General features: G+C 48.7%; 2 protein-coding genes and 3 non-coding genes across 5 annotated transcripts; 1 reads left to right on the forward strand and 4 right to left on the reverse strand.

Moving 5' to 3' along the window:
* Window positions 1-2,559: 2,559 nt before the first annotated feature.
* LOC107055485 (60S ribosomal protein L17-like) lies at window positions 2,560-4,334 on the reverse strand. Its single transcript, XM_003643344.5, has 4 exons — window positions 4,214-4,334; window positions 3,814-3,912; window positions 3,031-3,222; window positions 2,560-2,656 (listed from the first exon to the last, which is right to left on the reverse strand). The coding sequence occupies exons 1-4, from the start codon at window positions 4,313-4,315 to the stop codon at window positions 2,609-2,611; spliced, it is 441 nt and encodes a 146-aa protein (XP_003643392.2). The 5' UTR covers window positions 4,316-4,334; the 3' UTR covers window positions 2,560-2,608.
* On the reverse strand, window positions 2,882-2,949 carry LOC112530503. The gene has a single exon (XR_003072136.1). It is a non-coding gene; the product is annotated as a small nucleolar RNA SNORD58 (small nucleolar RNA).
* On the reverse strand, window positions 3,432-3,498 carry LOC112530501. Its single transcript, XR_003072134.1, has one exon. It is a non-coding gene; the product is annotated as a small nucleolar RNA SNORD58 (small nucleolar RNA).
* On the reverse strand, window positions 3,996-4,060 carry LOC112530497. The gene has a single exon (XR_003072130.1). It is a non-coding gene; the product is annotated as a small nucleolar RNA SNORD58 (small nucleolar RNA).
* A 4,597-nt stretch (window positions 4,335-8,931) lies between the features above and the next one.
* On the forward strand, window positions 8,932-12,690 carry LOC124417486. The gene has a single exon (XM_046905137.1). It carries the CDS (start codon window positions 10,446-10,448, stop codon window positions 11,325-11,327), a length of 882 nt encoding a protein of 293 aa, XP_046761093.1. The 5' UTR covers window positions 8,932-10,445; the 3' UTR covers window positions 11,328-12,690.
* The last annotated feature ends 9,889 nt before the right edge of the window (window positions 12,691-22,579 follow it).

Raw genomic sequence — 22,579 nt, forward strand, 5'->3', positions numbered from 1 at the left:
AGTCATGAGGGGTCATAGCATAACTGTCACCAATTGCAACCAAAAGATTATATGTAAAGGCAGACTGAATTCTAGAATCTCTTTCTCACTGACTTCCTTTGCTCCTTTACTGCAGGGGTTCCCACTGGGGATGCTGATATGGATGATAAATCACGGGAAAGGCTTGCAAAGTATCAGCGTCACCCCGTAATATTGCTTCTTTTCTGCACTGCTCTAAAGCACCGTAGTGCGTTGTAGAAGAATTTTTCTTTCCAACACTTGTCAAATTATCATCAGGAGGGAAAATGTTCGGTTTGTCTTCCGGATCTACTGGACCAGGATGAAAAAGATCCTCTGGTTCCGGTTCATCCTTGTGTTTAACGAAGTTAAATGCGGGTGACAGAGATGCAGCAACAAGCGATGTGGGAGGACCGGAGGGTGGCAGCGGAGCGGCGAGCGACGGGGGTGGAGCGGAGCAGGGGGTCGCGATTTTTCTTCACCCCGGCCAGGGGTGGGGTTGGAGCCTCGGTTCGGGTCCAGGTAGGGGCTACTTCCCGCGCTGAGGGGCAGTGGCAGGGGTGGGAGGGAGGACGATGGGGAACAGTTGGAAGAAATACTTCCTTGTCGAATTTGTTTGAGCGCTTCCGATATTTAACGCCAAACAGGTAAATGTTTAGCAGCCGTTTTGTCTTTAGTAGTAGAAGCCTCACAGAGTTTTGTGCCAATTTTGTCCCAAACCGCCCCGTCAAAAGAAAACCCAGTTCTCAAAAACTCAGGGACATATTTACTTATCCAATCAAGAAAAGCAACTAACGCTGAGGTAGATACAGGTCGATTCTGAAACTTTTAAATTGTCCGTAATACTTGGAGATTTACTTGTTGCTCTTTCGTTAGTGAACTCCCCATAGTTCCTGACTGCTCTCCTCTCCTGCAGAACGGTGCGGGTGTGTGCAAAACAGTTTCTCAGTAGTTCAGTCAGGCGGTGCTGCCGGACCGGGCTCATTCAGCCTCGGCTTGATTTGCTCCATGCAGTGGGTGCCATTTGCAGCATCTGAGGCACAGACTTAGATGTAAACGATCAAAGTCATTTATTACAAGTTCTCACATCACTTTTTCACATTCACAAGTTTCCTTTTTTAGCTTTCCCATCTGCCCTTCCAACTTTCTCATCCATCTTTATACGTCACCAGAATATTCCACAAACACTCTATAACTGCGCATGCAGGCGCTTATCCAATCAGAGCCATGAGCCATTCCTTTTGCTTTTTCTCTTCTTCTAGTGGTGTCCTTGGTTCTCATGCTGTTTATCTTGCTTCACAGCTGCTGCTCTGAATAGTTTTTTTTGTATTCCCACAGTTCTGCCCACTTCAAATGTAGCTGTACAGGAGCTGATGGCCTCTGAAGCTAGAAGGAATCTTACATTAGGAAAATATGAATGAGACAACTACCCATTAAAGACACTTGAAAAGATTTATGCACTCTCTCTGCCAGATCTCCGACGTATGAGATCTCAGAACTGTTAGAATCATAGAATCCATAAAGTTGGAAGGGACATTTAAAGGTCATCTAGTCCAACTCCCCTGCAATGAACAGGGACACCACAGCTAGATGAGGTTGCCCAGGGCCTGGTCCAGCCTGGCTTTGAAAGCCTCCAGGGACGGGGCATCCACCACATCTCTGGGCAACCTGTCCCAGTGTTTCAACACTCTCACCATAAAAGACTTTTTCCTTATATCTAACCTAAACCTACCCTCCCTGAGTTTGAAGCCATTTCCCGTTGTCCTGTCACCACAGACCCTGCTAAACTGTCTGTCCCCTTCTTTCCCATAACTCCTCTTTAGATACTGAAAGGCTGTTATCACATCACCTTGGAGCCTCTTCTTCTCCAGGCTGAACATCCTGTCTTTGTAGGACAGGTGTTTCATCTCTAACGGGTGTCATGGTTTTATGATTTTTGTTATCAGTATTCCACATCATAACGTCATGTAGTGCACTGGGAGTTAATGCTCCAGTTCTGAGTACCTGTCCCAGAAGCAAAGAAGAACCACGTTCCCCAGAGGACTGTTTTCTGTTCTGTTACCATTTCCGCTCAGAGGGAAAGACAAAAACCATTCATAGATCACTTGACCTCTCCTTTTGATCTTCTGGCTTGTCTCTGCTCGCAGCCATATGGCTTCAGCTTAGAGTAAGGCCTTTGGTTTTTGAACATTCTCTCATTTTATTTGATTTACTAGCTTCAATTCTCATTACACGCTCACCCCCAACAGCTCTGCTACAGCCACGCTAGAAATAACCACCACACTTCCACAGATGCGCAGTCGACTGCACCTAATCAGAGGTAGTGAGCGCCTCACATGGCCCCGCCTCACAGAAATGACGTATAAAGCACGCGTCATCACTGCTGGGACTTCCTGGTTTATGCTTAGAAACACTCCCGCACCGTAAGCAGCTTCGTTCTGGGAGTGTGGTGCTTTGTGATGTCAGTACTTTACTGCCAGTGGAGGAACCACCATGAATTGTGTCCCAAGGATGTGCTGAGCACTGGAACATCCCTCAAACAGCACAAGCCCACACAACAAATTAAAGTGTTTTTTTTAAACTTTATTTATGTACATCTGTTGTGTCAGATTTACTCCCGAGCCATCAGCTTTTGCTTCTTCAGCTTCTTCTGGGATATCTGAAGAAACAAAACAATGAAAATGGATACTTTTCCAAATCATGTTACAAATCATCTTTCAACACTCAGGCCTCCCCACTGAGCCACCATTCTGTGGGTCTGTATTTACAGAAAACATCTGAATGCTATAACTACTTCAGTGGAAAAAAATCAGCAAATCACCTCTGCAATATATATTACTGATAAGAGTTTTTATCACTTCTCACTACTGTATTTAATGCTGAGGTTGCTCAGTAATAACTTTTTATTCCATGGGTATTCCAAAGGTGTCCTAAGATAAGTCATCATAGTAACCCCTTTGCCTGCTCACGTTCAGGTTTCTTAATGACACTAAGAAGTGAGAGAGAAGACACTAAGAACGTGATGCTTTCTACCTTTTTCTTTTGAGCAACTTCTTCCTCTGGCTTGGGTACAATTTGCTCCTTTTCGGTGAGGATCATCTCAATGTGGCAGGGGGAGCTCATGTAGGGGTTGATTCTCCCATGAGCTCTGTAGGTGCGCCGGCGCATTTTGGGAGCCTTGTTCACCTGGATGTGCTCAATCACCAGAGAATCCACATCGAGACCCTGTGGGGGAAGGGGGGGGGGATAAAATTAAAATACTGTGACTTATTTCTCTTTACAGTAATCTACACAGCACAAACAAATAATCACCCCCCCACCCGAGCACACCATGCAAATTTCACAGTTTAAGTTGATTGTTTTACCAAGCTACGACTAACCAAAGTAAGAGAAACAGACTATTCTACACGTCACAATGAAGTTACATCATGCAGATGACTCAGAAAGTAGTTATTATTTCATGGTTGTTCCAAAGGTGTCCTAAGATAGTCATCACCACCATCACAGTTGCCAAATAAAGCATTGAGCACATTACAAAGTTACAAACAGTCTACAGATTTTACTATTTCTGTGAGTTTTAAGAGATCAGATGCACACTTATTCTAAATAGCTCATGCAGTTATGAACTGTGAAAAAAACATTACTCACATTTTAACTTAACACAGTGTAATTCAAACAAATAGTAAACCAAGCCCTCTATATCTGTTTAATCCATAGAGCAAATCCTCACTTTTTTCATTTGAGCCACCAAGTTTAGGAGCACAGAAGCACAGTGTCAAATGAACAGTTTGCATTTAGTAACATTACTCAGCCTACCTTAAGCTCAGCATTGCTCTCTGCATTTTTGAGCATGTGCAGCAAGAACTCTGCACTTTTCTTGGGCCAGCGTCCCTGTGTCCAGCCCCATTGCTTGGCCTGTAAGAAAAGGAGTTCTGTTTTGGTCCTGGTACCTGACCTCTACATGCTATTAACTTGCTGTTACACATCCTTTTACTAAGATTGCTCAGAATACAAATTTCTTCACATTGAATCCAAAGGTGTCCTAAGAAAGTTGCCACAGAAATCCAAATCAACACTTCTCCTATTTATGTTTTCATACGTTATCACCAATGACTGACTCCTCTCCATGCAGTCTGAACATCACCTTTCATCTCCTCTGTACCTAAGCACACACAAAGCACCCTTTCCACCTTTTCTTTCCTAGCTCCATCCTCACCTGGGCACATCGACCAACTCCTCCATTGTAGCGACGGAAGGGAACACACTGCTTCTTCAAGGTCACATCCTTCAGGTACTTGGTGGCCTTGCGGATGTGCATGCCCTTGATGGCCTGGGCAGTCTCACGAGTGTTCTAAAATGCACAGTGAAAGTTCCTCTTAATGCTTCTTCCCAAGTTACAGTGGGAGTTGTGACAAGACAAAGGGAAATTGTTTTAAACTAAAACGGGAGATTTAGGTTGGATATAAGAAAAAAGCTCTTTACAATAAGAGTGGTGAGGCACTGGCACAGGTTACCCAGAGAGGTGGTGGATGCCTCATCCCTGGAGACACTCAAGGTCTGGACAGAGCTCTGAGTACCCTAATTGAGCTGTAGGTGTCCCTGTTCATTGCAGGGAGTTGGACCAAATAGCTTTAAGATCCCTTCCAACTCAAATGAATCAAAACCACTTGTCCCTCATTCCTGGAGCAACCACCTTTCCTCGACAAGCCTTTTTGCTACAAACTCAGTTCAAAAGAAGCACTCATCAAACAAAACAAACAATACACAACAAAACAAATAAACCAACACCAAAAAAAAAAAAAAAAAAGGAAAATAAATTAACAATACTTTTTTTTGTTATCTATTTTAACAATACTTACTGTGACCCCTATTACTGAGCTTACAGTTCTGTCGTGCCTTCATTGTATTTTACCCAATGGCTACAGCTTTCCAACCAGCAAATTTGAGTCTTTATATTTATCATAGCTCTCTCTTCAGCCACTAATCCAGAAAGCTGGAGCCTGAGTGATAAATGATCTTTGAGGTCCCTTCCAACCCAAGCCATTGTACGATTGAAATTCCTATGAATTTCTATGAAATTCCTGTTGAAATGTCTGATATGGAACCTCACAGAGAGCATGAAGAACACAAGCTGTGTGAACAAGTTACAAAATGTAATGCTTATGTAAGGAAAATAGAAAGGGAAGAGAGAAAAGGAGTAAAAAGAAAAAAAAACAAGAATAAGGAGTAACTGAAGCACTGATATCTTGATTTTTGCATTTATACTAAGATCTATATAATGTCTTTTCTTTGGTATACCTATAAATGGATTGGGGGGACAACATAACCCCCCTAGATAAAACAATCTCTGGACAGATCCCTGGATTTCTGGGATCCCCTAGTTATGAATTGGCAATCATAATTGAAAAATGGTGTCCCCTGCGTGTTATGGGAAATATTTCCCAATTCCACATGGCGGGCTATTTTCATAGGCTGAGCAAAGATATACTGGCTACAAAAGAACGACAGGTAGCTGCCTCTACGGTGGCATGGCCACTGTTAAAATGCTTTAAACGAGGTTGAAATGAGGGCCAATACCTTAGAAAATGAAAATCAGTTATTGTGAGACCGCATAGAAAAATTAGAGCAAGAACTCGGTATACTGATGGGGAAAAAAACAACCCTGAATTTTCTGATAGGGTAGGTCCATAATATTTCAATAGATAAAAACCAGGTTCCTGAATCAATGTACCTGGTTGATCAGGAAAATAAGAATTCTAAATCGGATCTTGATTCTCTGCTTGCAACGGATCCCTTGGAGATCCATCGTATAATAACTCAAAAAAACGAAAAAGATACAAGATAGACCAGTAGGGGTGCCCCCTGTTCAGTGGCCCCCTGCCCAGTCTCATTTACTTGTAACAGCCCAGCCATACACAGCAACAGGGTTAATGGGCCTAGTACAACGGTTCTGGCAGAAGCCTAGGGAAAGTGTACCAACTTGGCTATTAAGATTATGGGACTCAGGGGCAGAAAATGTTATGGTTAACGGTCCAGAAATCTCTAAATTGGCCACCATGACTGTGCACCATGCTCTTAGGGAGAGATTATACGCGGGCATCCAATATGCCAATGAAAACCATTCCATAATAGATTGGTTAATGGCGGCATGCCGTATGGTATGGCTGAATAAATCAGACATACCATTACACACAGGGTTGTGGTCCTCCATGGAGGACCTTCAAAATTACATCTGTGAATTGGGTATAAGAGAAGCAATCTATGAAGATACATTTGATAGCCCTGATATGGTTTAATTTTCAGCAGGGATAAGAGACTTGATCCTGCAGCAGGCCCCTTCCCATCTATATGGCACTTTAGTCTCTATATTGTACCCCCCGGTGGCCTCAGAATCGGTAGTCCAAAAGGCTGCCTGACTAGTGGCCGATCTGGGAGAAACAGAACACCTGTGGACCAGGCACAATATTTGAACACTAGAAGAAGCAGAAGTCCTGCCAGTAATTAAAACTAGGAGGCCAGCTGTACGAACTCTTCAATCGGGACCCATACGGGTTTCCTGAAAGCAAATGTTTAATGACCTAATCTGGGATGGGGTCCAATTTGTTAAAATTGATTGCTAGCCCAATCATGTCCTCCTTCAACTATGGAAACAGTTGAAGGACAATCAGAAAATTCAAACTTACCCCAAAAAACCTAGGGTAAGAGTTATAGTTAGATAGCCAATGACATCATGGAACTTAGAAGATTTTATAGTCTGTAGTAGGAAAAAGAGACCTCCTCAAGTGTCTCGGGCCACAATGCCTGAGCCATCAGAGGCAAAAGACTTGGCCATAGCACAATTTATGGCATGACAAGGGATGTTAATCCCCCTAAGACCTCCAGACCAGACTAGAGGCCCTATGTAGAATTAACAATTTTTTGTCCCAAAAGAATATTCAGAGAGTTATGGCGTTGGTTGACACAGGCACAGAAACATCGATAATTTACGGAGATCCGACTAAATTTGACGGCAATAGAGTGATGACTGGAGGACAATCTCAAATGGACACATTGAGTAGGGAGATAAAAACCTACCATTGTGTCCTAGATTTAGCAAATGTGTTCTTCAGTATTCCAATTGCTGAAGAATAGCAAGACCAGTTTGTGTTTATGTGGGGAGGCAGGCAGTGTACCTTTCTGGTCCTGCCACAGGGGTAGGTGCATTCGCCAATATATTGCCATAATCTAGTGGCGCGTAATCTGGCTAATTGGAGAAAACCTGATAATGTTAACTTGTATCATTATATTGATTATCTCCTGTTGACATCCGACTCACTGGAGGTGGTAAGACAGGCAGCAGATTCATTAACTACCTATCTGCAAGAAAGAGGATGAGCTATAAATGGTGATCGCTCCCTTTGGACTTTTTCTGTGAGTTTAGGATACAGGTGAGCGTTTTCATTTATTTTCGATTATCCCTTTCCACTGTGATAATCTTTCTAGTTATACAACCTGTAGATACCAGCCTAGCCACATCACTCTGTATATTTGTTGATTGTACTGTACCACAAGGGAATTTGATGTTGTGGGAGTGCAGTCAGTAATTCCATGTATATATGTATGTGTGTGTGTGTTTACTGCATTTTAATTATTGTTTTTTTTGTGTATTTGATATATTTAGTATGATGTAGTGATGTGGATTAAGGGGTGGAATGTCATGGTTTTATGATTTTTGTTATTGGTATTTCACATCATAACATCATGTAAAGCACTGGGCATGAAAGAGTTAATTCCCCACTTCCATGGACTGCTAATTTTCCGAATACCTGGTTCTCAGAAGAGAAGTACATACCCCAGAGGACTTTACATTCAGAGGGGAAGATATAACTCCTGGCAAGTCACAGGACTCTCACAGGACGGGTCATGGGAAGATCATGAAACAGATCCTCCTGGATGACATGCTCGATCACATGAGGAATGAGCGTGTGATCTGAGACAGCCAGCACGGCTTCGCCAAGGGGAGGTCATGCTTAACCAATCTGGTGGCCTTCTATGATGGAGTGACGGCATTGGTGGATGAGGGGAAGGCGACCGATGTCATTTACCTGGACTTGACCAAGGCCTTTGACATGGTCCCCCACCACATCCTTATCTGCAAATTGGAGGGATGTGGATTTGATGGGTGGACCACTCGTTGGATAAGAAATTGGTTGAAAGGCCATAGACAGAGGCTGGTGATCAATGGTTCTATGTCCAGGTGGAGGCCGGTAACGAGCAGAGTCCCCCAGGGGTCTGTCTTGGGACCAGTGCTCTTTAACATCTTTATCAATGACATCGACGACGGAATTGAGTGCACCCTCAGCAAATTTGCTGACGACACCAAGCTGAATGGTGCGGTTGACAAGGAGGAAGGAAGGGATGCCATTCAGAGGGACCTTGACAGACTTGAAAGGTGGGCCCGGGTGAACCTAATGAGGTTCAACACAGCAAAGTGCAGGGTTTTGCACTTGGGCCGGAGGAACCCCAAGCATCTATACAGACTGGAAGGAGCAGTCCTTGAGAGCAGCTCTGCAGAGAAGGACCTGAGGGTCCCAATGGATGACAAACTTAACATGAGCCAGCAGTGTGCTCTTGCAGCTCGGAAAGCAAATGGTATCCTGGGCTCCATCATGAGAGGGGTGGCCAGCAGGGACAGGGAGGTGATTGTCCCTCTCTACTCTGCTCTTGTGAGGCCCCATCTGGAGTACTGTGTCCAGGTACGGAGCCCCCAGTACAAGAAAGACAGAGAGGTGTTGGAGAGGGTCCAGAAGGCCACAAAGATGATTAGGGGGCTGGAGCACCTCCCCTACGAAGACAGGCTGAGGGAGCTGAGCTTATTCAGCCTGGAGAAGAGAAGGCTGCGGGGTGACCTCATTGCAGCCTTTCAGTACCTGAAGGGAGCCTGTGGATGGACGGCTGACCCAGGGAGGTCATGTTTATCTCCCCCTGGGTCAGTGCAAGCAAAACAGCTGCTATGGATCACTGTTTCACACAGAACAATGATTGGAGTAGGCGAAAGGAATGCGGAGCTGCGATAGAGACCACTGTGTCAGGTGCCGTGAGACAAGCTGCAAGCAACTGCAAGTTATGAGAACCATGCCTTGTTGTACTTAGCATGTTATTTGTACCGCTCTATATAAATGGCTGTGTGCAGTTATTAAATTGCTTGGCTACTAGAAACCATATGGGTGTGTGGCCTCGTCCCTCGCCGCACCTCGGCTGATTATTTCTTTCCAGGGGCCCTCGGACTTGTTGTTTGACAACAATTGGTGCCTGAACAGGGGCGGAACCTTGGAGGAAGATCGAACAAGGATCCTAGAGCAAGATCGAACACGGACCTTGGAGTAACATCGAACAGCAAAGGAACCTTGGAGTAAGACGGAGCCAAGGCAGCAGTGGCAGACGGTTGTCGCTGGACATGCAGTAGGTGTTATGGTAGCTGGCAGATGGGGCGCCGGACAGGCTAGAACTGTCACGGTAGCTGGCAGACGAGGCACTGGACAGGCTGAACCTGTCACGGTAGCTGGCAGACGGGGCGCCGGACACGTAGGTGTCGTGGTAGCTGGAAGCGGGGCGCAGGACAAGCTGCAGTTGTTGCGGTAGCTGGAAGCGGGGCGCCGGACACGTTGTGGATGTCACAGTAGGTGGAAGTGGGGCTCCGGACATGTTGAGGGTGTCACGGTAGCTGGAAACAGGGCACCGGACACACTGTAAGTGTTGCGGTAGTGTCATGGTTTTATGATTTTTGCTTATCAGTATTCCACATCACAACATCATGCAGTGAACTGGGAGTTAAAGAGCAAATGCTTTAGTTCTGGGTACCTGTCTGGAAGAGAAGAAGAACTACGGTCCCCAAGAGCCTTTTCAAGTACTGTTATCATTCCTGCTCAAGGGAACAGATATAAGGGCACAGGTCATCTGACTTGCTGCCCTCTTCTCATCTCGCCGTGTTCCCTGTCGGATCGGCTCGCTACTGCTGCGCCCGACTGCACGCAAGGCTTCAGTATTAGCGTAAGGCCTTTGGCTCTCGGACAATCTTTCTCTCAATTATTGTTGATTTATATTGTATTATTGTGTGTTATCTTACATTCCGATACTATATTTAGTAAATTAGTTTGTTTCTCCTCAGATCGTTGCCGCTGTTTTTAATTATTTTGGGGTCCCCTGTTTCCCTTCCTGGAGGCGCGGATTTTGCGAAAATCCCTCCGCCCCACTAGTCGCGGAACCGGGCCGGACCAGCCCTTAAACCGTTGACAGGTAGCTGGAAGCGGGGTCTCTCCCTTTCCTCTATCTCCACGATGCATTGGGAAGCTGCAGAGAAACTGCTATTAACTTTTCTTTTTAAGAGTGGGGAGCAAGTATCTCCTAAAGACCTGTAGGAGCTGGTAAAATGGGCCCGACGACATGAATACTTTACGGAGGTGGCAATTATGTTCAGTGTTTCGGAATGGTGTGATATAAGAGATCATATATGGGACTGCATGACATCTGGGGGGAAGGAGGAAAAGTTACTGAAGCCTCTGAAACCACTGTGCCGTGCTGTTGCTAACACCTTGAAGGCCAGGCAGCCAGAACGGCAGATTGCAGCAATGGCCATACACGCTGTATCGAACATGGTTTCTCCATCCACCTCTTTAATAGAGACACCAGTAAAGGGACTTACGCACCCTGCTTGTTCATCTGCTGTGGAGCTTAAGGCTGCAGTAGGTTGCTCTGAGTTGGAAGCAGCTGAAGGGGAAACAGCCCCCCCTCCTAAGCCGACTGTGCAGCAACCAAACACTCCTCCTGCTCCTAAAGAGGAGAGAGAATCAGACAGCGATTCAGATGATGATTCTAAGGACTTGAAAGTATTAACTGAAAGGCCGCAGTGCCTGGAGGTTCAGGTGCATGACAAGATAAAGGAGACTAGCTTTACAGGGCCACAAGCCCTCTGGGGCCAGCCAAGGGGTCCTGTTGTACCAAGCGCACCTCCACCGCCTGCTGCGGTGCCATCAGCCCCACCCTGGTGGTCCGGAGTTATCAGGGATGCAATCCTGGAGGGAAACTGGGAGGTCGCATCTAAGATCGCTTATCCAGTTGTATATAATCAGCAAGGCAGTCAGTGGGAGCCGCACGACTGGAAATTATTGCAGCAAGTTAGAAAGACCACTAGTGAATACGGCCTTAAATCAGAGGCTGCTAAGCAGATAATCCAATGGATCTTTACTGCAGATGTTAACACTCCTGCTGACATCCGAAATTTAGGGAAATTGTCACTATCACCTTCGGAGAATCTGTTGTTTGTGGCGGTGGCACTACGACCCCCCCGCTGAACGGCCGCCCGTAGCCTCCAGCGGCCCGAGCCCTGACCGCGCCGCTTTCACCGCCCCCCCCACAACTGCCGGCCCGAGCCCGGACCTTGCCGTGGCCACCGCTTCAGCCGCCTCCAACCGGTGCTCTCCATGGGAGTGCAGGGCTTCCAGGACTACATCGAGAAGTACTGCCCTAGCGCTGTGGTGCCCGTCGATCTGCAAAAGCTGGCGTGGGGCAGTCTGGTGGGGGGGGGGGGGAGGGGGGTGGAGAGCGGCGGCAGCCTCCGCAGACCTTTGTGCACTTTCTCACCGATGGCGACAACTGCCTGCACCGACTCTACAGCGGCTTCTACACGGACTGGGATGTTCCGCTTAACTGTTTGCTGGATTAAATGTCTCGCTGCCTTGTGATCCCCAGAAACTGTAACTTATGGGGTCGCAGGCGATAGGGAACACGTCAAAAAATTGGACTTCTTGGACTAATGTATCTAGTGGTTGTAAATTTACTTATCAGGATGCTGGTGATTATTGTGGCACCAATACATCAAAAAGACAGGGTTTGGGTGCCTATGGTAAAAGGTAACAACACGACTATATAGTGCAATGGCTCTGCAAAGGCATTGCCTCCAGACATCTTTTTGATCAGTGGAAACAGAGCGTGGTAGGGCATCCCCAGCCGGGTGATAGGTGGACATTGTTATTTAGGAAAATTAACTATGTTTGCTCCTACGTTTGTGCAGTTTTGAAACATTAGTCTCTCTAACCGCTCTGACCGTATGAAGCGTGCTCTGTTAACCCCTGAATGTAACGATAACATTGAGCTTTTATCGCTTGCCGCAAGGGTTGCACTTTTTTTTGAAAAACTTCTGGTCGATCAAAACAGCTTATGGCATACCTTGCTATAAAATCACGCTACCATAAACTTTCTGTTATTAGCTCAAGGTCACGGGATGGCTTACTGGCCTTGTCAAGGAGGGCATTTGTCTATTGATGTTGCTGGTGGTGGGAATCCTCATAATTTGTTCGGTTATTGCTGTTTTTTAAGAAAATGCTCTCGAAGGTTACCTCGGCTGTTTTGCTTGTGCAAGAAAAGAACGAGGAAATTGTGGATGGACAGCTGACCCAGGGAGGTCATGTTTATCTCCCCCTGGGTCAGTGCAAGCAAAACAGCTGCTATGGATCACTGTTTCACACAGAACAATGATTGGAGTAGGCGAAAGGAATGCGGAGCTGCGATAGAGACCACTGTGTCAGGTGCCGTGAGACAAGCTGCAAGCAACTGCAAGTTATGAGAACCATGCCTTGTTGTACTTAGCATGTTATTTGTACCGCTCTATATAAACGGCTGTGTGCAGTTATTAAATTGCTTGGCTACTAGAAACCATATGGGTGTGTGGCCTCGTCCCTCGCCGCACCTCGGCTGATTATTTCTTTCCAGGGGCCCTCGGACTTGCTGTTTGACAACAGGAGCCTATAAACAAGAAGGGAGTAAACTCTTTGAAAGGGTAGATACCAGCAGGACAAGGGGGAACGGTTTTAAGTTGAAAGAGGGAAGATTTAGGTTGGTTGTTAGGGGGAAGTTCTTTACCAGGAGAGTAGTGAGGTGCTAGAACGGGCTGCCCAGAGAGGTTGTAGATGCCCCATCCCTGGAGGTGTTCAAGGCCAGGTTGGATGGGGCCCTGGGCAACCTGGTCTAGTAAATGGGGAGGTTGGTGGCCCTGCCTGGCAGGGGGGTTAGAGATTCATGATCCTTGAGGTCCCTTCCAACCCAGACCGTTCTGTGATTCTGTGACTCTCTCTCTCTCGCTGCCTGGCAGTCTGTGGTTGTGCTCCCCAGCCATTTTGCCTTCAATTCAGTGTAAGGCCTTTGGTTTCGGACAATCTCTCTCTCATTTTGATTTATTAGCCTCAATTCCAATTACATTGTATTATATTGTGTTATCTTGCATTCTGATATCATATTCAGTAAATTAACTTTCCTTATCTGATCGTTGCTGCTGTTCTGTTTTTAGGCCCAGCTCCCATCTCCCTACCTTTCCCCCTTTCCTGGGGCATGGCTCCATGGGTCCCCTGCCCCCTTAGTCGCAGAACCAGGTTGAATCAGCCTGTAAACCGCTGACATTCCCCCCTCCCCTTTTCCTGGCCAGAGGGCCTGTGGGCCTGCTGTCCCCCTGTCACAGACACAGATAGGTATAGATAACTCTGTGACAACAGAGCATCAACCACATTCTCTGAGCAACCTGTTCCAGTGCCTCACCACCCTCACTGGAAAAGATTTTTTTCTTTATATGTCACCTAAATCTACCCTCCTTGAGCTTGAAACCATTTACCCATGTCCTGTCACCACAGATCCTGCTAAAGAGTCTGTCCCCTACTAAAAGGCTACTCTCAGGTCACCTTAGAGCCTTCCTTTCTCCGGGCTGAACAGTCCCAGCTCTCTCAGCCTGTCCTCATAGGAGAGGTGTTCCATACCTTGGATCATTTTTGTGGCCCTTCTCTGGATGCGCTCCAACAGGTTATGTCTCTTCTGTACGGAGGACTCCACATCTGGACGCAGTACTCCATGTTGGAGATATGGTCAAGGACGCTGTAGCAAACTCCGCTGCACAACAAGCTGAAGACAGTAGAAAAGCATCTTGAACGATTCGCTACAGAAAGGGGAGGGTCAGCGCGTGGGGTTGCGCAACGGGTGTACAGGTACACATGTGTGTGGGAATTCTTCTGGACTATAAATCTATGTAGCTAAGATAATAGACTGAGAGCTGACTCCTCGGCATCCGTGTCTGTGTCTCTCTCCCCAGATGGGGGCTGGCGGCGGTCAGGTTCATTGGCGCAGGGAGCTGCTGCGTCAAGTGGTGACCCCGACGTGCAGGTGAATGTGACGAGAGCTTCAGGTAAACGGTGCACCATGCCGAGTGGGGCTTGGGGAAATCCAGGCCTTACCCTATTGGTGGCATCCATCAAGGATACGGCAAAGGTACTGAAGGTGCTAGCTCAGGAGGTAGAGACGCCGCTCTCCTCCAGCAGCACGTAGGGTTTCATCCAATGGATGCTACAGAGGGGTCTGCTGGTAAATCCAGTGCAGGCAATGGACTTGGAGAAAGTCCAGGTGGCGGGCCAGGAGCTGCTGGCTGCCGGGGGAATGGGGAGTAAAACCGCACTGCAGCACATTCCTGCGTGGGGGGCCTTACAGGCTTGCCTCCTGACAATCCGGGAATCCCGGAGTGCTTCAGCAGCAACGGCGGGGGCGGTGTACGGTTCTCCCGCGGGTCAGACGACCGCGGCGGGAGAAACAGACAAGCCAGGGGATAGCGTGGAGGTGATTTCGGTAGAGCCACCGGGTTCACCAGACATATCGGCAGATGCCGGGGGGGAGCCGGATGAGAAGAAGGTGTTAACCTTCCCGGTGGTAGGGGCGCAGATCTCGGATTCCTTATTTGTGGATGAGGGACCGTTTGCCCCAGGTATAGCCACAGCCCCCCCCACCTCCCCCCTCCGCCCCCCCTGTGTACGCCCCGGTGGACGTGAGCAGGGTGCCTGTAAGCATGGCGCCTGGTGGTGTCCGATTTCAGGCGGGGGTGGGCGGAGGGGAGGGCCGGCCGGGGGAACAGCCGGAGGATATGCTTCCGGATTGGCTGTTGGCGGAGTTCGCCGTCTCTCTGAGAACTTCCGGGCTTTGGCTCAGGCGGTGGAGAAGGGGGGGTGTACGGTCGAATGGCGCCGGCTCGGGACTTTATCGCTCACTGGCGAATGATCGTGAAAAACTGTGCCCTGGAGGGGGACGTGATTTTGAGCCCGGCAGGGGACGGCGAACCGCTGGTCTGCCCAGTAGTTCAGGATAGGCAGGGGCAAAAAAACATGGGAACCCTGGGATTGGCGGATAGTGAAGGAACTGAGGGTTGCCGTTTCCACGTCCGGTCTGGGGAGCCTAGCGTGCGCCGCGGTGCTGGATATGTTGCAGGCGGAACTGTCCTGCCCCTTTGACTAGCGGAACCTGGCTTAAGGCTGTCAGCTGTAAGCAAGACAACTCCTCCCTACGTTGACATCAAACAAGGGCCAGACGAGCCGTACATGTAATTCGTGGACCGCTTACTTAAGTCCTTAGAGGGCTCGGGTTTTCCCTCCGCAGCAAAAACAGCGGTGGGGAGGGATTTGGTTGCGGTAAATGCAAATGCCTACTTGTAAGGCAGCAATTAGAGCGTTGCCAGGAGACGCCACTTTGTCAAAGATGATGGAGGCGTGTCTTAAGGCGGAGAAGATTAAGACCCAGGAGCCGCTTGTAGCCGTGGTGGCTTCCGCTGTTCGGGAAGCGGTAGGAGAGGTGCCGCCTATGAGCGGGGTGGGGCTACGCTGCTTTTGCTGTGGGGGGGCAGGACACGTCAAGAGGGAGTGTCCCTCTAAAGCTCCGTGGCCAGGAAAGCCGGCGAGAGTCCGGGAAGTTTGTTTCAATTGTGGCAAGCCCGGCCATTTCGCGCGTGAATGCAGGTCGGGGTCGGGAAACGGCAGGCGGAGCGCCTTCCCGAGCGTGATGATACAAATGAGGGCCCCAAGAACGGCTCGGCGAGTGCTCCGGGGAGCACCATGGCCGGGACCTGACCCGGAGCACGGCTAAGGTCCGAACGCACACACCTCATAGCCGCGCCAACGCTCCTCCCACTGGCGACCGCGGCAGGACCAGCAAGGGGGGGCGGAGTAGTGGTGGGTGTGCCCTCTATTGAAGAGTGGGACATTGAGGTGTGGCCGCAGTGGGCATCGGAACCAATTAGCAGTGTCCCGGTAACCCCCTTAACGCCATCCCCGACGTTCCTACCTGTGGATCTGCCGATCGCCACGGCAGTATGGGAGCTGCAGGAGCGCCCTCAGGCGTTAGCTTTTCTTTTTTGGAATGGTCAAATGAGGAAGATATCCTGCCTGGTAGATGCAGGGGCGGACGTTACTGTGATCAGTGGGGGTGCTTGGCCTGCACATTGGCCTATTGAGGCCTGCCCGTTGGCTATCTCGGAGGTGGGAGGTCATCAATTCACAAGCAGGAGCGTGGATGTCATCCGAGTTAAGCTTCAGGGAGAGAAAGAAACAGCCAACATCCGGCCTTGTGTCCTGCCAGGGCTACCAGTGAGCCTCCTGGGGCGAGATGCTCTGCAACAGTTCTGGGTGAGACTGGTGGTGGGTCAGGTGGATTTTCCCGAAGGGGCCCTGGGCTATTAGAGACGGTAAAATTGTCGTGGCACTCGGACAAGCCAGTGTGGGTCCCCCAGTGGCCCCTGAATTGAGAAAAGCTGACCCATCTGCATGAGTTGGTGGACCTGGAAGTGGCAGCGGGTCATCTGGTCCCGACCACCAGCCCTTGGAATTCACCTGCCTTGGTCATACAGAAAAAAACAGGCAAATGGTGGTTCATTCATGATTTTAGGGCTGTTAATGATACTATGCAGGACATGGGACCGCTGCAGCCTGGCCTTCCAATACCCTCTATGCTGCCCTGTGATTGGCAGCTGCTCATTGTAGATCTGAAGGATTGTTTCTTTACTATCACGCTCCAGCCAGAAGATCAAGCGTGCTTCGCGTTGACAGTGCCTGCTTTAAACACCGGGGCTCCTGCTCGCCGCTACCATTGGACTGTTTTGCCACAGGGTATGAAGAATTCCCCGACCACTTGCCAAATGTTTGTTGATGCAGCCTTGCATTCTTTCCACAAGGACCACCCCAACTTCATTGTGTATCATTGTATGGATGATATTTTGGTTGCTGGTAGGGCCATTGAGCAGGGGGTGGAATATGATTTAGCATACAGACTTGAACTAGTGGGATTAAAGATAGCCCCGGAGAAGATCCAGCGAACAGGCCCATACACTTATCTAGGGACGGTTATTAAGGAGCAGTCTTTGTCCCCCCAGCTTCTCCATATAGACATGCCGGTATCAACTTTAAATGACCTGCAACGCCTGGTCGGCGGTATACAGTGGGTCCATTCCTTCGTCCCAATACCCACGGAGGACATCCATCCATTACTGACAGACTGGCAGGGCTACCAGATCCAGCTGTGCCACGGCAACTGTTCCTGGAGCAGTGAGTGGCAGTAGCTAAGGTGGAAGAAAAACTCACAAATTTTTCCCTGGGCAGGTGGATCCCACAGCAAGTGTTGGAGGCTCACCTGTTCGTGAAACCAACAGGGGTGATGTGCCTCGTATACCAATGGGACCTTGAAGTGGCGTTACCCCATCGGGTGATACCACTTCTGTGGATGTACTCCACGTCCGCAGCGCGAACAGTTATTACTGTGGGGGAGGCATTAGCCGACATAATCAGCCGGGCGCGGCGGCAAGCCACGCAGATGGCGGGCATGGATATAGCCCATCTGTTGACCAACCTGCCTTTGGCGACATGGGAGGATGCCCTGGTGAATAGCATCCATTTACAGACTGCCATAACTGGCTTTGCTGGGCAGTTTGCCCGCCCAAGGTCTCATTCTTGATTTGCCTCCATGCAGCCTTTACCTTGCCTTCCTGCAGTACCTCTAGTCACGTGGCCCTTGCAGGGCCTCACAGTTTTCACCGACACATCTGGCTGCATAAGCCAGGCAGCATATGTGTGGTTTGAGGGCAGGGCATGGCAACAATGCGTCTGGAAGGAGAAGGGAAGTAGCCTCCAAATGCTAGAACTGAATTCCCCCTTAAACATAGTGACAGAGTATTGCTTCACGTTGATCCAATGTTTGGCTCGTGCGTTGGCTGTCCTCACAAAGGTAGCCCAAGATATCCATACTCTCTTATCCTCCTGGGCAGCTCCCCTCTTTGTCACTCACATATGAAGTCACATTGGCCTCCCTGGGTTAGCCGAAGGGAACAGCTGTGTGGACGCCGTGGCTGGCAGCCCCAAAGCACAAGTTGCTTTGGCCACACCACCTCCTGATTTGTTCGCTCAGGCGCGGGCTTTGCATCAATTTTACCACCAGGGTGCTCGCGCTTTGGCTCGACAATTTGATCTCTCTCTTGCTGCAGCTTGCTCTGTCGTTGCAGTGTGCCCAGCATGCCAGACCATTGGAGGGGTAACCTCTGCCATAGTGGTGGGGGTCAATCCCAGGAGTCTACGGCCAAACCAACTATGGCAAGTAGATGTCACTGAATTTAAACTGTTTGGCCAACAGCACCATATCCACGTAGCAGTAGACACCTGTTTGCGAGCCATGGTCGCATTACCGATGACACACGCGACAGTCCACCAATCTATTTGACACCTTCATTTGGCCTTCACAGTTCTCGGAGTCCTGGATACAATTCAGACGGATAATGGGCCTAACTATCGGTCACAGGCTTTCCAACGGTTTCTACAATTATGGGAGGTTTGTCATACAGTCGGTATCCCGCACAGCAGCACTGGCCAGGCGGTTGTCGAACACGCTCACCAGACATTGAAGAATCAACTTGCGCGGCTAAGGGAGGGGGGGAGATAGGAGTAGCCCGGGAGAGTTGGTGGAAAAGGCTTTGGTAGTACTCAACCATATGGCCACTCATGACGATCTCATGCCACTACAAAAGCATTTTTCCACACGCCAGTGGATCTTTGGTGGGCATGTGGTCCCAAAGGTTCGATATCCAACTCCGGAATCAGACAAGTGGGAGGGTCCTACTGAGCTCCTCACATGGGGCCGGGGATATGCTTGTATTTCCACAGGCACCGGGACCAGGTGGATTCCTGTGCGACTTGTCCGGCCATGGTTGCCGACAGCTCCTGATGTTGGTGTTGACTATAACAATAATACTGGGGGTGGTGGTAGGGGTGACAACAACCTCGACGCTGACAATGGCGCCTGAGCTGTTAGGGAATTTCTGGTAGCTGTATGCGAAGCTGACTAACTCCTCTAAGGTCTACTGTAATGATGAGGTCTATTTATATGGGATGGCATGAAAGATTTTTGAGACCTTCTGGATGTGGCCTCAGATCATCCACAACACCTATGTGACTGAGAGACTAGCATGTTGGGTGGCAAAAAACACGAATTGCACATCCTGAGCTCTTAGATCCATAGCTCAGGCAATGGCCGCCCTTGATTCAGGGCTAACCCAGACTAAAATGGCAATTGACTTCCTTCTTGCTCACACCGGCCTAGGCTGCGCAGAAATGGAAGAGCAGCTGGGAATGGAGAGCTTTTGCTGCCTTGACTTCAGCACCAACACTACAACCGCTATCAACAGAGTAAGAAAGGAGGCCAAGGACATTGCTGAATCAGCACTAGAGATCGGAATAGGTAACCACTGGAACTTCTTGTCTAACCTGCTTGGCCTCCCGGCCAGGCTACAGAATATGTTAGCCATGGTAGTAGTTATGCTAGTCGTGATACTTCTTGCAGCATGCTTAATTCCGCTTGTAGTTCGCGCTGTTTGCTGAGCGCTAGGTGAGGCGGTCAGCCATATGCTTGCTGTTAACCTTGTATTGGGGGCACGTGATGGGAATGGCTGCCAGCCACTTCTGCAAGAAGACCCTGAGACTGCTAAATAGCTGTTTGTGCATAAGGAGGGGGGAGATGTTGGAGATATGGTCAAGGACACTGTAGCAAACTTCGCTTCACAACAAGCTGAAGACAGTAGAAAAACATCTTGAACGATTCGCTACAGAAAGGGGAGGGTCAGCGCGTGGGGTTGCGCAACGGGTGTACAGGTACACATGCGCGTGGGAATTCTTCTGGACTATAAATCTATGTAGCTAAGATAATAGACTGAGAGCTGACTCCTCAGCATCCGTGTCTGTGTATCTCTCCCCGGACGGGGTCCGGCGGCAGTGGAGTTCGTTGGCTCAGGGAGCTGCTGTGTCACTCCAAGTAAGGCCTTACCAGCACAGAATAGAGAAGCAGGATCCCCTCCCTCGACCTGCTGGCCACGCTTCTTTTGATGCAGCCCAGGATACTGAATAAAAGGCTAATCTGTTATGTTGTTAAGAGTAGTTGAGCATGAACAATGGGAACGATATGGGGCCATTAGTTAGGAGTAGAGTTTGGGGTGTAGAATAAGCATGGAATATTGTACTAGAATTAATTGTAATAACCACTGCCTGTACCATAAATATACATGTATTCCCTCTATAAATGGGAATGTTTACCTGCTTTCAGTGTGCAGACTAGGAAGGAGTTATCCCCCCTGCACCCGGCCGGACAAATACAACGTACCTGCTCTACAACTACTTTGTGGTTATAGAGTTTGTTCTGCAAGTCAGTTTTGGCAAGCCAGCCAGGAGAACTCTTTGCTGGACCGCAGGGCTGGTCGGACCAGGGGACGCTTCTGGCGCACCCCAAAAACAATTTTTTCGGAGAATGCTCCCCAAGCCAACACATCCACTGTGGGGCAGGGAAAGAGCTCCGGCGCAGACCAGGTATGTTACAGGTACAGGGACCCATAAGAGGTAAGGAGACGTCCTACTCGGGGTTGAAGGAGCGAGGGTGCTCCCCCTGAGGGTGGATCCACAGGTATAGGTTGGGTGATCGCGATCAGTGTGGGAGTACACACCTCAGGAGGGGGGTCCCACTTAGGGGGTATCTCAAGAATCCCGAGAACCCCACAGGTAAAGCACGCAAGGTATCCCGAGAGTAAGGCCATTGTGCAATCAGGAATGTAAGCTGTGTAATACTTTGGAAAGATCGTAGCTACAAAAGTGTGTCGGATCTGTGGTTTCGTTCTCCTCTGAGGGAGACGGCTGGAAACTGTCATTGAAGTGTTTAAAGTGACTGGTCAAGTGGGGTGGGCAAATGCCCAAGCTGATTCTCTTTCTTTTTGTGATAGGAACTGTGTTTGTCATTGTTGTTATCTTTGTAATTCTTAAAGTGTTTCTGTTATAAAAATATTGTTTGTGGAATTCCATTTATAATATAAGTGCTATTGTTGCTGGGGACATTGGTTATAGCTCTTGCCCAGGGATTTCAGTGTTCCCATGCCCTGGGGAAGTAGGCAGACTCCATTACCCAGCAATGGAGACTTTATAAGCGGCTGCTATATAGTGTGAATGTTAAATACTGGATCCAAGGTGTGAGTGGTGTTAATGTGTGATCTGAGAGCAATTGGATGCTTGTTACACCCTGAAAATAATTGCTACTCTGTATTTGTTGTTAGAAGCTTAACCTGTAATGTTGTCCAGGAATTACAGTGGAACATAGGAGACTGGCATTTCTGTTGGGATTGTGAGCTAGGGTTTAAAGAGGAATACTGTTGAGGGATGGCTCCACAGCCGAGGGGGTCATGGGTCTCTTGAACAGTTGTACGAGCAGAACAGGCCTAACAATTGGCAGGAGATACAGATGGAAAAGTACTATCTCGTTATAATGGCTGTGAGCTCGGGTGCTATGTGCACAACCCAGGCTATGAGACCTTGAAGCTGTCAAAGCAGGAAGACAAACTGAGGCTTCAGTTAAGATCAGGGGGTAGCTCGCCTGGGAAGAGATTAAGACAGTGGACTGGTATGAAAACATGCATGACCAATGGTATTGTTAGGCAGGGGGCTTTTCGCAATGCTCCAATCAATTACAAGCTGACGCGCGTTTGCCACGATCTATATATGTGTGTAAGTAACAAATAACAAACGGAGATTCTGATGCACTCATATTGGGTCATGTCATCACTCCCCACGCGGCTTGGCCAGCGAACGGACTAGATTCCGGTTTCGAACCCTTGGGGGTCCGCAACAGAATACATATCAGATCTAACTAATATACTGGCTATAAGGTGTGGACTTTTGGGAACAAAAAAGAATCAATAAGATTTAATATGGGGGGAGCACAGGGAAAGGAATTTCCCAGGCAAACCCCACTTGGATGCATCTTGGCTCATTGGCGAGATATTGCCGGGGAGCCTGGGGGCACCCTGAGCAGGAAAACGTTAAGTATTGTAATCAGTGGTGGTTGTTATACAAGTTGGAAAGTGGTGAAAAATGGCCTGTAAATGGCACTTTGAATTACAATACCCTTCTGCAGTTAATGTTGTTTTTGGGGAGGGAGGGCAAATGGGAGGAAGCCACCTAGGCTGATATGCTCTTCACCCTCCGTAATCACCCTGAATGTCAGTGGGATTGTGGTATGGGGTGGACCCAGGAACCGATTGTTTTAGCATTAGAAAAGGAGAAAAGGAGTGGGGGAAATCCCTTAAATAACTTCCCTCTCTTCAATTTCTAAAGCAATGCAAGTGACAGTGACCTCTCCAGAGAAGGGGAGTGGCCGAGCTGCTGATCCCATGCAGGGTCCTAGAGAGAGTGTGCACTCTCAATTACTGAGGGAATTGGAACAATGTAAACGC

The sequence above is a fragment of the Gallus gallus genome, chromosome W, assembly GCF_016699485.2.
Source record: "Gallus gallus isolate bGalGal1 chromosome W, bGalGal1.mat.broiler.GRCg7b, whole genome shotgun sequence".
Taxonomy (NCBI): domain Eukaryota; kingdom Metazoa; phylum Chordata; class Aves; order Galliformes; family Phasianidae; genus Gallus; species Gallus gallus.

Excerpts from the sequence above, each read along its gene's own strand:
- LOC107055485 (XM_003643344.5), bottom strand. The coding sequence starts at position 4,315 with ATGCACATCCGCAAGGCCACCAAGTACCTGAAGGATGTGACCTTGAAG. Across the intron at positions 3,913-4,213 it reads GAGTTGGTCGATGTGCCCAG|GCCAAGCAATGGGGCTGGAC; the intron begins GTGAGGATGGAG and ends CTTTTCTTACAG. Across the intron at positions 2,657-3,030 it reads AAGTTGCTCAAAAGAAAAAG|ATATCCCAGAAGAAGCTGAA; the intron begins GTAGAAAGCATC and ends TTGTTTCTTCAG.
- LOC124417486 (XM_046905137.1), top strand. The coding sequence starts at position 10,446 with ATGTTCAGTGTTTCGGAATGGTGTGATATAAGAGATCATATATGGGAC.